Raw genomic sequence first — 19,075 nt, forward strand, 5'->3', positions numbered from 1 at the left:
ATCTAGAGCTTGGCTTGGCTTCAGCTTCATCCAAATCTACCACCCAAATTTAGAAATATTAATCAAGGCCTCTAACAGTTTGTCTAAGGCAGCTCTTTTTGTTTCCCTGAGCCGTGAGGACAGGTCTGTGTGAACTGTACTGGTGTGTGGTGACTGCTGAGAGGTGAGCTTGTTGTCACTTCACTCACATGGAGCTTGTTGAGCAGCACTGTGTCTGTGTTCCCTCCAGGCTTTGCTGCCTTCCAGAACTGCTTCTGGGCCGAGTAGCGGTTCATAGGACACAGTCTGAACAGACAGTCTGGAGAGAGAGACAGAGAGAGAGAGAGAGAGAGAGAGAGAGATTTCAAAATAATTAGAAAGTGACTTAGTAGGCTAAACAAAGTATGAAGCCAAAAATGTACAGGGGTAAAAGTTAAAAGAAAAGAAAAAAAAAGAGAAAATGTATGAATGCACTCTGGATTAAGCCTGGAAAGGTCGGGGTTGAGCTGCAGGAGACAGGGCATGGCCTTGGCTTAGGATAAACCAACAGATAAACACTTAAAGTCTGGGTTGCTTAAAGTAGATGATACAAGATGCTCAGTAAACACACAACCTACAACTACAGTATAAAAAAACTGCAGATAGGCATAACTTAATAAATGAGACTATAGACAGTAGCTTTGACATGCCAAGTGATACACTCAAAGAATCGATGACGCAAAACGTACATACAGTTGTTTCACTCCCTTTACTCAGTGAACACACAGAGAACACACACACACATGCATGCATGCTTGTGTACTTGCACACACTTCACAGTTCAGTTCACGCTTATTCATAAAGATGGTTCACATAATTCTCTTGAGTGGAGATCAAAGGGCTTTGCCTGGTCGAGGGAGCAGGGATGACGAATAAGAAACAACAGGTGTGTGTGTGTGTGTGTGTGTGTGTGTGTGTGTGTGTGTGTGTGTGTGCGTGTGCGTGTGTGTGTGTGTGTGTATGCATGCCCATAATATGCAAGTGTGATGATGTGTGGTTACATCCTGTGGTAAGCAACAGTGCACAATAAGGTCTACAGTATGTGTGTATTACAGTGTGACGTGATACAGCTATGTCAGATTGTGGCCAGTCAGTGTGCATAATGGCAGCAACAGCGAGGTGATGCTGTCCTGACCAGACTCTGATTGTGCTACTCATTTCCATAGATACAATAGAAACCAGCCACACAGAGAACACTCCTCTGATTTGCATGTAGACCCAGTTAAGCATAACAAGCAGAGTTCCTCTTCGCTTCAACGCCACAAGCTCTTCACACGTAGGCTACTACAGCTGTGGCCGGCAGTGCAATGACTGCAACTGAAACACACAGAGAGTTTTACACTGCTTGAAGTTTAAGACATATGACAACTTGGAGTGATACAAAGTCCTCCATGAGTCCTGTCTGTTTTTGTTTTGTTTTTCACATTCTTTCAGTTAGCCAGTAGAGGAGAAATAATGTTCGAATCTTCATTTCTCAGCTGCACTTCTGCCCACCAGCAGCTCCTCCCTCTGAGTCCTGGCTTTCCTCTGACTTAACCTCTCATCAGACCAGAGCTCTCTATCCCGAAAAGAGGAGAAAAAAGAACAATCTGTCCATCCTCCCCCAGCCTCTCTTCTCCTGCTATAGCCGCAGTAACATGACCAAATAAGGCCAGCCAAGAGAAGGGGAGTGGGATGACAGAGGGAGAGAAGAGGGTGGGGACTCCCTATCTTCCCCCTCTATATTCTATCATCCCTCCTTCTCCTTTCTGCCTTCCCCCGCCCGTTTTAGACATCCTTCTCTCCCTCCAAGTTAACAGTTTCTATCCCCCAAATCTTCCCCCTCACCCCCTCGATATGGTTTACATGACTCTAACCTAAAACAGGGTTAGAACAACAAATAAAGGGAAGTGAAAGAGAAATGAGAAAGAGAGGAAGAGAGAGAGAGAGTGAGAGAGAACAGACAGGAAAAAGTGGAAGAGAAGGCAAGAAAGAGGAGAACTGGAGCTACTCAGTGGTTGTAGATGAAGTAAATGTGTGCTTGTGTGCATCCAGTATAATTCGTCTCAGTAGATGGGACTGTTGATACAATGCCCGCATGAACTGGATCAGACTAGCTGGAGTCGCAGAGGAGGCAATAAGAAAAAGAGCACACACACACACACACACACACACACACACACACACACACACACGCACACACACACACACTAGATGCTCCTGTGTGAGCAACAGGTCTTAGTCTCGCAAATGAGCAGACCTATAATTAGGCTCAGCCATTTCATCATATTCTACAGGCACAACTACAGTTCACACAGCGCAGTAAACAGGCTTGCAGTGTGGGTGGTGTGTGTGACAGGTAAACAGCCTGTGCTGAAGGCCAGCCTTTTTTTTGGTTATAAGTCAGCTGTGAGAGACAACACTGGACAAGTCAATGATTCATTAGCATTCCTATGGCTTAAAGCAATGTTTCACTACAGAAAGAAAGAAACCCAAAACCATTTATATTATTTTGCACTTACTTGTACACCTATTTGAGTTCATGAACAATCACTCTTTGATATTGGCTGTCCTGTGTGCCCTTACTAGTCACTATCACTTGCTTTCATTTTGAAAGTCTGATTTAAAATCCATGCCTCTAGCACAAATACAGACTGTCATGTGTGCCAACTACAACATAGCCGTAAGGTATGCGTGCTTAAAAAGTGAAAAGAATACTAAAGTGAAACATTACTTTATCTAGGACCTTGTTCTAGGTTCATACATGAGTGGAATGATGTAGCCTATGCATGACCAGGCAGGACTTTGACCCATTAATGGTCAGCATGTCAGAAAACAGCAACCCCACAAAATACTACAGTACATTTAATGCATGAATACAGTGTTAAGTCTAAAGAGAGCCATCATCATTACATGTTAAAAGGTATTGTGTCTACACAATACTGACCCCTCCTCACCGCCTCATGAAGCTCTCAACAAGTTTTTCCTCAAAGTCACACAGACAGAGTTGCGTGTAGAATGGCTGACTCAGAGCTGTGGAAGATGGTGTTAGATGCTGCCATTGCCTAAAATATGTACAGAAAACAAGTGAAAACTAGATACACGTTTGCCGGCTGTGAGGATCTTATCAAGTAATGTGAAGTGTTGTTTTTCTTTGACTGTCAAGGATACAGACTCTCTAAGTTGTTACAAGTTATGGATAACATCATGACTAGTGAGTGATGAGGTAGAGAACAAGAAAACATTTGATTATATAATTTGTTATATTGCATCTGAAATGTAATGATTATTGTAAATGGGTGCCAATCGTCATTATAAAGTATTTCAATAACTGATGCATATGAGTTCTTCAAACAAGTTTGATCAGTTTTATGATTGTTTTGAACAGCATGGCCCTGCAATTCGTGTTTTTCAGAATTCAGACTTTCAGAATAGATGTAATGTATTATTTTGATGTATTAAACATTTTTTAGCTGAGGAATTATTTATTGCATGCATTGATTATAATTGAGGTTATAATCCAAAAAGCTTTTGTTGGATGGTAGCCAGCTTATTTCATGATGTTGTGCTTGATGAGGCCTACAGTACGTTTTGTACAGGGTGCAAAATTATGGAGACTGGTTATTTTATTTTTGTTACTTAGAGGCATATTTTGTTGACCACTCAATGTACAATATGCAGATGTCCTTCAAATCAAATAGTTATATTGGAGTCAACTTGTTTAATTATTGTTGCTTTGAGTTTCTATGTTAAAGTTAATCAATATACAAGATTAGTGCAGGGTAGCAGTTTATAATGTTGTTGTGTTACTGAAGTTTAGGCATGGCAAATTCAATTAGCTAGGAAGTTTAAGTCATTTTTAATAAAGCTGGTTAGTTTTATGTGTTGATTAATAGTTTTGAATGATCATTAGGGGATCATTAGGGATCATTCAAAACATTGAATCATACAGGTTTTGGTTTGTTATATCTTTTTACAATGGTGCTTGTCACGCAATGCTGTGTCGTAAGAGTGATCTTACACCATCAGATGACCTAGAAAGGTTACTTTTCAGACACAGTTCAACACGGACCTAATAAAAATCCTACAGTCATTTAGAGACTTCGGCAGATCTAGAGGGATCTAGATGTAGATTTTTGCACTGCTGGCACGCATAAAAACCGCAGAGGAACTGTAAAACTAACAGAGACAATTTGCCTCTTGGGCATTTTTTTCAGAGAGCAGAACCAAGTCACCATACTACATACTACTACAAGCAACAGCTGTAACAGCATTTAATTAGATCTAAGACAACACACTGCTGCACAATTCACATTGCTACAATGGTTTATGGTCCGTTTGTGGAGTATTGAACAAGTAAAAACACTGATATTCAAATTTGGACTTCAACTCCTCTTAATGCCTGTCTGCTACCTTGTCAAAAAAGCAGTCAAAGTGAATCATGACTGACAAAGATCCTCAGATGTCCAAATCACAAAAGCACTCATCAATGAACATGAACTAAACACAGGCAGCCTGGCCCCTCCCCTCTGATAGGTCTGAGCTGATCTACACTAAAGTAATTACAAAACATATGAGACACACTGCGACAGACTGAGTTCTTCCATTCAGTCTTAAATCAACAACACCTTAAGGGCCTTCAGGGTTCTTACCCTGTAAGAGATATTATAGAGGAAGCAACTAATCAGCTCTATTGCATCTAAGACAATGAATGGGTCTACCAACAACAGCTTCCGTTGCCTGTTTCCTGCAAGACCTCTCCCCTATGAATGGACAGGAAAGCAATATACTGTATGTGGTTATTAGGAGAGGAAGGGACCAACGAACAATTTCTGTTGTTTATCCCAGCTGAACCACCCATCTAGCCTATGCAGTATCTCTGACAAAAACAGGAGTTTCGCCTGCCAATGAGATATTTATGTTATTATTTATATTATGAGATATTCACATCAGACAGGTGGTGGCCTGGAGCGTTATGCTCCTAATGCCACTCCTGCTAAATGATCTATTGCACATGTAAATATTGTCTGAAGAAACTGAGATGTGAAAGGATGAGAAAAAAAGAAAAACGAACAAACTGAGAGTTGCAGACATATGAGGCCGGGACAAAAAGACAACGCAACACTATTCACTATAATGGTTTTCACATGCTACTGGTTTAGCAATGAAAATGTCAGGCCGCTGACAAACAAGCAGTAGAAAAATCAGATGTTGTTGCTTTGACATCTTTCTGTAAAAGCTGCTTTGATGGGGATTTTTTATGTTTCAGGAAAAAGTACAGTTCAGTCACACATTCCAAAAACATTCAAACAAACAGAGATAGACTATAAGACAATCACATGAATCAAGGCATATATTAGGGATTAAAGTTTTAAAATCACACTATATTGAAACAATTACAGGAATCAAAGAAGATGTCCGAAATTAATGCTTTAAAAACACCGTGGGGAACAAGAGTCTAATTTCAAAGCCCTTTCTTTTATAACCCTGTGGATTTCCTATGCATTTCTTTTATAACCCTATAATTTATAACCCTATGGAATCGTCTCCCCCTATGTGTTAAGACTGGCAGATTCAGTTTCCCATTTTAAATCACCTAAAACCGTAAACGCTTTAATTTACAGGCTGCTAATTATGGGGTAACTAGTTTGTAATTATGGGGTACTAATAAAATAACAATGCTGTAGTTACAGGGTAACAAAACAAGAAGTCCGGGAATTAAGTGGTAAGAATTTTGTAATAGGTAGTAATAGGTAATAGTAATATATAGTAGTAATATTAGTAGGTAGTAGTAAGATTTGAGTGAGCTAACTCAGTGAAACAGTGAAAGTGCAATAGCAATTAGCAATTAAATAGATGTTTTCCACATAAAACATACAGTATCTTAATATAAATTCCAAATATTCAGTCATGTGTTTTTTAATGTGTAGTTTATAAACCATGTATGAAGTGAGGCATCTCTGTCACCAAAGTTTACTGGAGCCTGAGCTTCATCTGATGAGTCATAATGCAGCAGGACAGAATGCAGCAGAGTTCATAGAATTTAGAATGTCAGAGTCATAAAGGAGCGATTGACCTGAAGACAAACACTGACTCACAGTTTAATCTCTGATCGGTGTTCACCTGCACATTGAGACAGTAAACTCACATTGCATTCATTTGGAGAAACATCACATATCTACCTTTTAGAAAGGAAAACATGGAGAGTAATTTCCATCTTGGTAAGCCACATGTATTTATAATTTTATAATTTAACAGAAAAAGATTAGTACAAAGGATTTTGCTGAACAGACAAACAAGAGACAGACAGTCAGGATAGACTAGTTGTTTGTATTGAAGGATTTACATTTGTGTCTAGTACTTCCTTAGTTTGATTTACATTGTAAATTCACAGTTAGAAACTATGATGAAAGGCATAAGATGAAGGTTCGCAACCGAACCTGAGGAAGCGAAATGCATTGTTCGCTCCTTAAGCCTATTTTTGCAAATGTTATAAGAAAAATAAAGATGTGAGTAAATTGGCAACAAAGACTAACAGTGTGCGGTTGGACAATTCCTTATGAACTATGATGAAGCATGTTGATGGTTATTTGATTATTAAGATGTTGCCATTGCATTTCTTTCAGCATCCATGCAAATTGTCGCTCAACTCAATGTCCTTAATGACGATCGCCATGATAACATCAACTGCATGTTTGCGAAAGTCCTGAATAAGGAGCAGTACCTTTATGCTGAAGCCTCTAGTTTCTCTGGAGTGACTGCTGAGCTCGACTGCGACCTTTCACCTCAGTCTGCTGTTGGTCTCGGCTCCAAACCTGCTTGTGGATTTGAGAGCCTCAATATATGGGAACCAATAGCCAGCACAGCTTCATCAGCATACAAACGTCTCTTGGATATGGACAAACGAGACCTTCCTCCCACAGAGAAAGAGTCTCCTCTCCTGACCGAGGACACAGCGTTAGGAAATGCTGGAGCATCCATCCACCCAGCTCAGCATGTTGAGACTCAATCCAACCTGCTCCGCCTTGTTGAGGCTCCATCCCATGAGGCTCAAATGACTGATGACTTAAAAATCATTGAGAGATTGAGGCTGCTTCAGCACTCCTCCTTTGGTTTTGACGATGACTACCACCTGGAGGCAGTTGGAAAGAGATACCTCTATGCCCCCCCAGGTGACACATCTGGATTTGTGGCTGACTGCTGCTCACCCTGTGGATCTACTCTGGGCTGCCTGGATGAGTGGGAGCCACTGTTCAAATCCCACTGTGAGTTGGAGAAGGAGGGATTTGGTGAGGAGCTCCTCTATGCTTCATCACATCTCTCTAGATTTGTAGTTGACTGCTCCCCACAATGTGGGCCGACACTGGACCATCTTGACAAATGGGAACCAGTAGTCAGTAGCACTGATTCTCACCTGATGCAGTTCCTCTCAGTCCTCCTGGAGGAGGAGGAACTTGGTGAAAAGCACATCTCTGCTTCCTCATCAGTGAGTTCTACATTCATGGCTGCCTGCGCTGCACACCATGCTCCTACTCAAGATCATCTTGATGAATGGGAGCCAATCGTCAAAGCTGATTCTAAACTGACGCTGTTCCTCCAGGACTTGGAGAAGGAGGAAGAACAATGTCCTTTTATCATCAAGAGGGAAACGGTCGACTCTTGTGCACAGATTGAAGCCGCTGCTGAAAGCTCTGTCACCGTCCTGCATCAACCTGAATGTTGTGAGGGAACAAAAGTCACTGTCTTCTCTGCTGGACCTGACAATAACTCCACCTCAGAGGAGGCTCTCCCCGTCTCTCTTGCTGAATACACCCTGATTCACCTGCTTAAGGAAGGATCAACCAACCTGCTTCAGGAGTCCCAGGCTCCAGCCATCCAGGTTGAGACTGTGAAGGACACAAACGATCTGTCCGGTCTGTCCCTGGAAAAGACACTTTCACCCGTCCAACTGGTCAAACCTACAAGACCTCAGATTTCCAATACCAAAGACAGCTTGTCGACAAAACCAAAGAAGAAGAAGAAGCGTGGCTTCTTTTCTTGGCTGTCCTGCATATTCCGGGGGAAGAACAAGAAATGTGCTGACAACATGGCTGCAACAGCAGAGACGCTGCTCCAACAGACCTGCCAGACAGAAGCAGATGAGCCAAAGCCCTGCTTGAACACCCTCTCATCTGCAATCCACTTCTGAACTCCTGTCATCTTCCTATCCACTTTACAGAATTTAATAGCTGAATTGTTTTATTTGAATACATTTACTTGCACACTACTGTTACAGTGTCTTTGCGCATTTCTCAAAACACACCTTTATTCCTGCAGTTATGGGAAACCTGCAGCCTAAAGCAGTGAAAGTGTAATGGAATTAGTCAATATATGTTGGCCATTATTATTATTAACAATATAATCAATATTTATTCTAAATGTGGCATTTTTTCACTGAGAGTATTTTAATATACCACTTGTTTTCTTTCTAATTATTATTATAAGTAATAAGGTGTGTTATAAGTACAAGGTGTGTTATAAGTACAAGGTGTGCAGGCTGTAAAATAAAGCAGTGCTTGTTCCCTTCTTGTTCACTGTAATTCTAGAGGAAGTACAAGGTTGCTCCACATACAGTTTAACAGAAAGTCACATATGTCCATCTGGTAATCGATGTTAGGAGAGGAGACCCTAGACCAGCTGTTTGGTGACATTTCTGTAACAATATAACATACACAAAAAATATGCAACTTCAACACACAGTAATAGACTTAACTGAACATACAAGAGCTTTGTTGAATGTAATTACAGTATGTTGAGATGAAATATCAAATATGTCAATTTTATAATATAAAATGGAAAATAAAAACCTTCATAATCCTTTTATAAAACAATTTCTAAATAAAAACTTACTCCATAACTACAGGGAACAAGCACCGATAACATTTGTTTTGCCCCCCCTAATTATGTTATTGTACCCTGTAATTATTTTTTAAGTATGCAGTAATTACAAAAATAGTTACACCATAACTACCTTATAAATCTCTCATAATTACAAAATTGTTACCCCTTAATTCCCAGACTTCTTGTTTTGTTACCCTGTAACTACAGCATTGTTATTTTATTAGTAATCCATAACTACAAACTAGTTACACAGTAATTAGCGGGCTGTAAAATAAAGCTTTACCTTAAAACCCATTTATTTAAACAAACATTTTATTAAATTTACAGTGTTTTATTTTTTTATATTCATGTTCCAATGGACTGTTGCACTACTTGTCTGCACTTTGTGTCCTGTGCTCTTTTGCCCTCTTTCTTTTATCTGTTTTAATTTTCTGTTTGTTTTTAACGTGCCTTTTGATTTATTTCCTTTTGTGAAGCATTTAGTAACTCTTGTTTTGAATAGTGCTATATAAATAAAGTGTTACTTACTTTCTTATAAGGTTCATAGTAACGGAAGCCAGCCATGCCAAGTTCTGTATTTGTGCATAGAGTATCTAAAAGGAACCAGTCCTGTGATCTGGTGCTGTAGTTACTGGATTTAGCAAGCAGAGAGGAAAGATACTGCAGGACCTTTGAAAGCAGAGCTTTATAGATAAATGTAATGCAATGCAAATCCCTTCTTATTCTTAAAGAAAACCAACATTTTTTTCATATAAATCACAATGGCGAGTATGACATTTATCTCCTGGCTGTGATAAATTGCAAGGCACTATGATAAAGCGCATCCGCTGGCTTTAGAGGGGAAGAGATACAGAGTATCTCCATAATCAAATACTGACATGATGGTGGATTGCACAATGGATTTCATATTTTTGAAAGAGAAACATGAGTTGTTTCTGTACAAGAATCTAATCTTAATTTTAAGTGTCTGAGTAAGGTGTTCCACATCGGTCTTGAAGGACAATCTACTGTCTAGCCAAATACACAGGTATTTGTAGGATTGTACAAGTTCAATTTGGGAACATTTTAGTGTATGGATACCAATATTGTCAGTATTAGGAAGTGAAGATCTTGAGAAACACATGTATTTTGTTTTGTTAGAGTCTGAGGCAAGTCTGAGCTTAATGAGAGATATACGTAGAGTATCAAAGACGGACTGTAATCTAGTAAGAGCCTGGACATTACAATGTTGTGATGGAAAAACAATGTTATTTAACATGATTAACAGCAGTTCAAGTAGAGAAATGATTTAAGGTTGACATGAACCTGATTCAATGAAACATCTGTGATGGGTTATTGTGCACTTGACCACCCCAATAACCGCTCTCACAAGCCAGGTTTCTACACAGGCACTCACCCTGGTAAACAGTGTCACATAAAGTGCATAGATACAGTACTTGGTGATAAACAGCTGACATTGCCTGCTTCACAAAATTGGGCAACCACCAATATCCCATTTACTACAAATATCTGTCAATACTAGTCAATAGCATGAAAAACACAGTCAGTTTTTCAGCTTTTAGAAGGAAAAAAAATACCTGACTGTTACGAAGATTTTGCAACACTAAACCACTGAGACAAAGGCATTACGTAAGTATGTGAACAACCCACAGACAACAAACAGCAAGACATGATTGACTGATTATTCAACAGGGGAAATGGAATAAGAAGATGACATTCTAAACAATGTGGAATTCAGTTTATACTGCAACTTGAGGGCACCACAAAAAGAGCTGTCAACACAGCAACTTCAGATTAGACATATCTATTGGCCGAACCTCCAAACAAGTCAGAAGTATAGATCAGAGTGACTGAGATGAGTGACACGGTGTAGGATGCACAGAGGATTATTATTCACAACAAACCGCTGTTTCATGTGGTCGTGTCTCTGCCTCAGAAGCACAGACTGCGTTTGCTGAACTGCTAAACTCTGCAGTCAGTGTGTGTGGGTGTGTGTGTGTGTGTGTGTGTGTGTGTGTGTGTGTGTGTGTTGGAGGGGGGCGGGGGGTGTTTGGACATTGTGAGCTTGAAGCATAAAGCAAGACTTCTAATGTCTCAGTGTATGCTACATGAGTGAGAGTGTGACTGTGTGAAGGGCGCTTGTGCTTACATTATGAGGAAATGGTAAGCATACCTCAGCAGTGACAGTGTGAGGCCTGGTGGACATGGCTAGTCTGGCACTGTGCCCATAGCATCCACTAAGGAGGATTATCTCTGCAGAACTGTCTCCCATCCTGGCAGCAAAGAACTGAGGAGCCTCCCAAATGAGGGACAGAAGGGGATCCGCCGGAGGACACCCAGACGGCTCGCACAACAGCTTCCCATGGCAGTTTGGAGAGAAAATAGATATGGAGACACACCAAGCCTGGCTGTGTTTTTGGATGTTTAGTAAAAACAGGGAAAATCCTGTGTCTTGTTTGGTTTAATAATGTTTATAGTGCATCTATGGCAAGTCCAAGTCTATGAGGCAAATACAGGAACTTCCTCAGTTAGCTAGAGGAGCGACTCTCAAATGTAATGCATTAGGACCTTGAATTGACATGAAGTTCTGACTCAGTGCTTTATATTATAGTATATGCATGACACTAATGAAGCTGTTGTTATCAATGAGACCTACCTAAAAAACACGTAAGCCAAGGTTGAATCATTTTGAATCTACTGATATAGGATTTGTTTCAGTTGCATCGTGAAAAAATTAGAAAATAACAACAGGTACAATAATATAAATAAACGTTAAGTGTACCCCACAATGAACATCTGTAAACATCTGGAAAATGCCATGTTCATCCTTCAAGTTAGCGAGTTAACGACAGACGCCCAAATCGATGAATCATTTACTCTATAAATTGTCAAAAATAATGACAAATGTTGATTACAAGTTACCAGAGCCCAAAGTGATGTCTTAAAATTGCTTAGTCTGACCAGTAGACAAAAAAAAACGGAGAAAAGCAAGCAAATCTAACCATTTGTGAAGCTGTAACCAGCAAATGTTTGGTATTTCTACTTTTTCTGATGATTGATCAATCAACTAATTGCTTCAGCAGCACTAGAAAGCACTGCACTACTCACACTAAATTCTGGCTCATGAGCTGGTCACAGCAGGCCTTTGTGCTGATAATGGCTTAGGCAAGAACCGGAGAAAATAAGTAAGTGAATGGGGACTTGGTCATTTCCAGAATGCTACGTGTCCTCTTTGTTCATCTGACTGAAATATAAACAGACTCAAATCAAACAACCCTTTTATCTTTCCAACAATATCAATATCAGCATATTGGCAGGTTATAAGGTCACAAATTTCTGTAAACTCAGTTTAGCTGCTTGCACCTATAACTAATTTAAATGTTAAAAGGGATTTATTGACACATATCCAGAAAGGTTCTGCAACAAACTTTTGGGTCATGACCTGCGTTTTGATTAACACTAAGGCCTAGAGGATGCCTGTATAATTTATTAATTTATCTCACAGCAGAAGAGCATTTTACAATCTCTCACTCTCTCAGTCAATCTCAGTATCATTAAACAAAACCAGATTAGAGTGTTGCTAAATGTATGATTGGGAGGTTCTCTGTGGTAAAAAATATTAGTTTATGTTTATTTTAAATGTCAAAAAGAGCAATGTCAGATTATTAAAAGCTTCTTTATTTCAATGTAAAGACTAACTTGGCCCTTTTGTAATCACTGTCTTTATCTGGCACCTTGCTCTCTAAATATTTGCTCTAAAATACTTTCTCTCTCCAGTATATTATGCATTATGGGCTTTACTTTCACCTCTCCCCTCATTCATTTGTCTTTTTCCATATGTTCCTACAGTACCTGCCTCCTCCTCTTGTTGCCTGCTGGTAGATGTCCCGGCGGGCCTCTCACAGTGACATGAGAGCCCCTTCTGGTCAAGACCAGCTGACATAGTGGAGGACTTGCCAAAGCCACTTGGCCACTTACTAGGAGCACACATTTGTGCATGTGTATAATAGAGACATTCCCCTGTTATGTAATGACACAAAATCTCTTGAACCTGTAATCTCACCCATAATTTAACCCCTCCCTCTCCTGGCACCCCCTGTGTATTCCCACCTTTCTACTAATGCAAAACCAGGAGATACTGCAAAGATATTGAAAAATGCTACCTCATGTTTTAAAAAGTCAAAAGTCAGTCAAACATTTTACCGCAAATATTAAAATTAAAATGTCTGGCCATGACTTGTTTGACGGAATGGATGGAAATGTTGTATAATTGTGTACTTACTGAAATGGGTCAGATTTAGAACAGGATTTTTTACCTTGAGTACAGTATCTTGTGATGGGTGTTAAATGTGATTAGGAGTGTGGGAGGATGAGAGATTAAATGAGGGGAAGTGATTAGTAAAAGCTTTCCATATAAGTGAGGCAACAGGCAGCTCCTTCGCTAATCAGGTGATTGGTGCCAAGAATAGTCATACTAATAATTACAATTAAATCAACTAAATGGCTTTGATCCTGCATGACTCAAACTCCATGGCTCCATGACATCTGCATTGTCTCTGTCTGGTCCCATAGATACACACATGCTGTCTAGGTTCAGCTAAAGCGTTAGGGATGCTACTGTGCCAGTCGATCTTTATGCCTTAAAAGTTATTGCATCTTTCAATTTTAGAGTCTGTTGACAGCAGAGACAGACATATGTAAAAGTTAATGGGGCCAAAATCATTAGATGCCAACAAATATGCAAAATAGATGTTTAAGTTTGGTTGATTGGAAGAGTTGGTTGATTTGTTTGTTTTCCACCTCTCTATGTAGGCCTATGGTGTGGATATACGTCACAAGACAGTTGTGGAAAGACACACAACACACAGCAACAGAGAGCGAGAGAGAGAGAGAGAGAGAGACCGAGAGAGAGAGAGACAGAGACAGAGAGAGAGAGACTCATCTCTCATGTTTCTCCAGGCTTAGAGTTATCAGTCTGCAGTCTGGGTTTGTTGTGGTGACAGTGATAGTCTCTAGGGGGAGATCACCTGTCCCGGGACACCAGAGAAAAACTCATCTGTGTTTGTACTGCTCAGATCAAAGCTTTCTTGTCTAAATACAGCACAATCTTTATTTAGTCCCGGGACAGTAGATAATGGCCCAAACGCACAGTATAAGTGCGTGCATGTGGAATGCTTGTTATCCAACACGCTTCAAAGCTAAACTGAAACGATCCCCTAAAGTCAAGTTGCTTAACATAAGAAAGGCCGATGGATTTGAGAACGGCATCAATCTGGTATTTGCATAGAAGAACATTTGGACTTTAGCATACAGTCTTCTTTTGAGATGCAAAACAATGTGTTCATCGTGCAATATTTTGGTCAGAATATCTTCAATTAAATCCTTCTACCCTGATTTACCTATCCAGGGAAAAATGACCAAAACATTGCAATGCCAATGAAATGTTTTGGTGTCGAAGAAAAAGTGCTGTATTTTTTCCTGTGTGATGGACATGCACATACACACAGGCTTAAGCACATTCATACTCCCTCTGTACAATCTCTGGCTAGTCCTCTCTCCAGAGACTTAAACCTCTGGCCTGAGAACTGAGGGTCATGAGTTGTACTTCCTGCGTAGGAGCTAATAATAGTAGGTGCACCCAGAGAGCATCTCAAGGCTTTTGGTTGGAAAGCATTCTTTTCAAGCGCCCTCCAGCCAAATGTGTTGGTCTCCAACAAATCAACATCCGCGCTGATTCTCTCCATCTGTTTGTACCGCCACAGACACATGTACGAGCAAGCACACTGGGATGTGCACACGTTCAACAACACACAGCAGTGTAAACACGTGCACGGACACACAAGCATGCGCACACACACACTCACACACAACCGCTATTATCATTATCAAAGGCAGCCCTGTTTGAAGTCCAGTGGGCAGGGATATTGTGGTTGTCACCAAAGAAACACAGCATAACACATTGAGCAGCGTCTCTCACAGAGCCCGCAGTATAAACAGAGAGCAGTTAGCCTGGTGACGTCAGGCCTCAAGAGCACGAGGGGAGGCGACTCCCCGATGTGTGTCTCTTACCTCTGAACTTCTTAGGAGGGTTGTTGAGGTCCCCCGTGTCAGGCTGGACGACGCAGCGGTCATCCACCAAGCTGTGGATGAGGACACACAATAACATGGTTAATCACATGCAGATACACACACGGATACACAAGTCAATCATTGAGTCAGGTTTTAATAATAAAGCATTGCATAGAAACACTGATGGAGATGAGCTGTTGTAGTTATTTCACTGTGGCATTTGAAGCTATAGCATCTTTATAAGCGTTGTGTGCTGTATGTGTTCTGGTCTGTGCATGTGTTAAACATGGTAGGGGGCTGAGATTATCAATATAACAGACGATTTTCCACCAAATATAGTCACAATAAAGCTGCACATAGAAAAATCCACTGGGGTTTCCTAACACTGAAAATCGCAGCACACTCTGCCAGCCTATTCTGATTCTATCTTTGTGCTATCGCATAGTTTCAGTGTGTTCGCTCTCTGGTTCCACACAATAATGAAATAATTCAGGATTAGATGACCTGTGGGTAGGCTAGAATTCCTGGTGACAAATTTAGCTTTTACTGGCTTAGAATAACACTTGTCTGGACACAGGCCAAGTCCCACATCCATTTCAGGCCTTTTCCCGGGGAATGTCTACAGTTGTCCAAACAGATCTGTTCACTCCTCCAGTCTGTACAGCGATATACCTCTATGAACAAGACTACAGACTTGGATATACAGTGTGACAACAGCTGGGAATGTTGGGGTATAATGAGAATATATGTATGTGTATGTGTGTGTGTCGCTGATCCCTCTAAGAGCGGTCATTGATTAACATGAGTTTAATAGTTACACCTTTGGGACAAATAAACAGGATAGGTCCTGCTGAAAGCTCACTGCACTTAGCAGCATTTTTCACATTTTTAACCTTTCATTTGCTCACAGACCCCTCTCTCCAGTTACCAAACAAGAGCTGGGAATGCTGCTCAGCTGGAGGTTAGGAGGGCTGGATAGGCAAGCAGCTGAGAAATTATGATGTTAGAATTGCTTTCTGACCAGCTCCGGAACTTTGTAGCCTCGAACTCGGATTGCTACCCGTCGTGCCCTCCCACTTCTCTGTTAGACTCAATCTTTAACTGTAAATCGGTCAAAAAACAGGCTATAAGCATAATTTACGAACTACTCAATACGTATGATTTGACGCCTTTACACATCCTTAAAAATAAATGGGAAACAGACTTAGATGAACCAATTTCAGAAGGAACTTGGCTCAAAATAATACAGGGTATTTTCTCCTCTTCCATATGTCTTAGGCATGCTGTTATTCAATTTAAAGTTGTACACCGCCTGCACTGGTCTAAAGTCAGACTTTCTAAGATCAATGCCGACATGGATCCCACATGTGATCGATGCAGGCAGGCTCCAGCCACTCTGCTGCACATGTTTTGGACATGTCCAAAGCTTTGCACATTCTGGCAAGCCATCTTTGAGACTTTCTCTAGGATATTTGAAAAAGCAGTAGAGCCGTCTCCATTTATTGCACTGTTTGGTGTGCCCCCGGTGGACACCCCTCTTAGTAGGTGGGAGATTAGCATGTTGGCCTTCTGCTCTCTCCTGGCCAGGAGACTGATATTGTTTAAATGGAAAGACCCTATTCCACCGACATATAGTCATTGGATCAGGGAAGTCATGTACCATCTTAAATTGGAGAAGATTAGATATACTGTCAATGGGTCTACTGGGACATTCCATACTATTTGGCAGCCTTTCTTAACCTTTGTTGAGGATATGGAGGCTGACAGCATGATAATGTAACCAATTTTTCTGTCATTTCATTCTATTTGTGTTATTTATTTTCCTTCTGTGGATGTCTGGCTATGTATAGTGTTTATATGTGTTTGTCTGGTATTTGGGGGGTGGTGGGTGGGAGATTTGATTAAGTTTCCTTTTCTTTTTCTGTTGGACCTGTTTGGACCTATGACATAATGTGAAAAATTACAATGAAAAGACCCTGATCAAAAAGAATTGCTTTCTGACTTGTCAGTTTTTTTTCCCCACTCAAACCAGATTCTCTCATGAAGCTGCGATCTGGAGAATGCTGCTGAGTTGGTGGTTAACCGTGGAGATGGCTCTGGGCCAAGACTTTCATGACGGTTTTGTATACGTGTATAACAATGTGCGTTTCTTTTTTTGTGTGTGTGTGTGTGTGTGTGTGTGTGTGTGTGTGTGTGTGTGTGTGTGTGTGTGCGTGTGTGTGTGTGTGTGTGTGTGTGTGTGTGTTTGAAGCTCTGGAACTCGAGAAAGGCCACGATGTCTCTGCTGTGACTCAGTCTTTGCTGTAGGTCATTCCATTTTTCATGAGCAGGGGTGGGGGTCCTGGACACTGAGCAGATAGCCCTGCTAGCATTACCACTGCTGGTCACCATATACAGTACCTGCCTATAAATCTCTTCTTGTGTTGTCTAACAGCAAAACATTGCCTGCAAGCTCTCTCTCATTGGATCACTCACTCTGTTTGAATCCAGCAGGGGAGAGACCAGTTTAAATGCAACAAATGCAGCTTATCATTGCAGGAATTAAATCTTCCACTGCACATGAAGCTGAATCCATGCTCAGCTACTAAAATTACATGATAGGAGGAGGATGGCAGATATAATGTGATATTTTATCACATTGTATCACCCCTCCAAGGAGGTCAGAGGTCAGGCTCAGCTACAGAGCAGCACACCTGGAGCTGCTAAGGATTCAATATCTTCCTCGCTGACACATCAGCAGACAGATGCTGGCTGACATGGGACTTGAACCCTGGTTCTCTGCTTAAAGGGCAATCTGTTTAACCACTCGGCCACCATGCCACCCCCACAGTAAATGATAGGAGAAGCACGTGATCAGTCTTACATCCAGAAAATCGGTTCTATTGTGTTTCAAATATGAGATGGAATTGATAGAGGAACAACAATGTATCTTATTGCTAAGTAGGGGCTCAGTGTAATGCATGCATGCATGGATGCGTGCAGAAGAAGACACACACACACACACACACACTTTATCTTTTTGTGTGCAGTTGCTGCCCCATACTTCCTATTCTCCCAGCACTATCAGTGGTGGAGCCAGTCATGGCCAAAGTGCCACTTCAAAGGCCTCCCACCATATTCCCAGCTTTGTTCTTTGGGATAAGATGGGAAAATGCATCCATTAATCTCTCCTTAACTACTAAATGCCATTCTATCACTGATGGAGCTGATGACCATCACACAGGCACACACATCGGGCACACACAAACAGAGCGAAAAGGCAGAGCCTTTTGTGGCTGTGACAGCACTGCCAAAATCTTGTCTCACTAAATCAAACTTTCTCAATAGGTTAACAGTCGCCAATATGACTGATTTATCTCCACAGCCTTCCTTCCTTCCAAATACACACAACTGCTCAGCTTGCAGTGGAACAGGAAGAGTGCAAAGTGGGCCAACACACTTACACACACTCTCACACACAGTGAGTGAGATGGACATACCCCAGGGTGCTGATGAAACCATTGGTGGACCCCTCTGCATACAGAGAGCAGATGTCCCCAATGTGAAGGAAGCTGGACATCTTATCCGACATGTCTGTCACACACGAGGGAACGTCTAAGGCAGAGGAAAGGAGACAATCAACAGTCTATAAAATGCAGTCAAAATTAAACATTTGGGCAGCATCTTGCATTGTGTTCAGAGTATTAGTTATGTTATCATTACTACACTCTACAAAGCAGCACAGATATCTTTATTTTCAACTCATATCATATTTGTAATGATGTCACCATGTTTGTAAGGATGATCTGCAATGATCATATTTGTTCAGTTATAACTGAGTAACACTGTTATTTGTTTTGCAATTTATTAAACATTCATCTGTCAATTTCAGTTTGGATTTGCAGATATGATTATGGTAAAACACCACAGGCCTCACAATCAGCTGGTCAATGAATCCTCCTCACAGCAACTTGACCCTCATGTACAGAGCTCCCAGTTAGGGCGGCAGTGCAGTGGAAAGATGGGTTCCCCAAGAGGTCGCTACACTACTACCGCTACACTGGCAGGATTTGCATAGGAGCTGCAGGAAAATTCTCTATTTGATGTTACTGTAGATTGCGGGCTGTGTAGGTGGCTGAGGGCTGACAGT

The 19,075-nt window shown here is 41.0% G+C and overlaps 1 protein-coding gene across 1 annotated transcript in view; it reads right to left on the minus strand.

The window, feature by feature from the left end:
- LOC139643094 (inositol 1,4,5-trisphosphate-gated calcium channel ITPR1-like) overlaps positions 1-18,517 on the minus strand; it is a 37,621-nt gene extending 19,104 nt beyond the window's left edge. The window contains exons 1-3 of the mRNA XM_071518251.1: positions 18,426-18,517; positions 14,947-15,017; positions 189-298 (exon numbers count right to left, since the gene is read on the minus strand). Of these exons, the coding sequence (XP_071374352.1) occupies positions 189-298; positions 14,947-15,017; positions 18,426-18,517 (273 nt within the window). The remainder of the gene's footprint in view (positions 1-188; positions 299-14,946; positions 15,018-18,425) is intronic.
- Between the last annotated feature and the right edge of the window lie 558 nt (positions 18,518-19,075).

This window comes from Centroberyx affinis, unplaced genomic scaffold, assembly GCF_046629955.1.
Source record: "Centroberyx affinis isolate AG114_WGS23_722 - 3 ecotype Tasmania unplaced genomic scaffold, CSIRO-AGI_Caff_v1 ptg000560l_1, whole genome shotgun sequence".
NCBI classification, from domain to species: Eukaryota; Metazoa; Chordata; class Actinopteri; order Beryciformes; family Berycidae; genus Centroberyx; species Centroberyx affinis.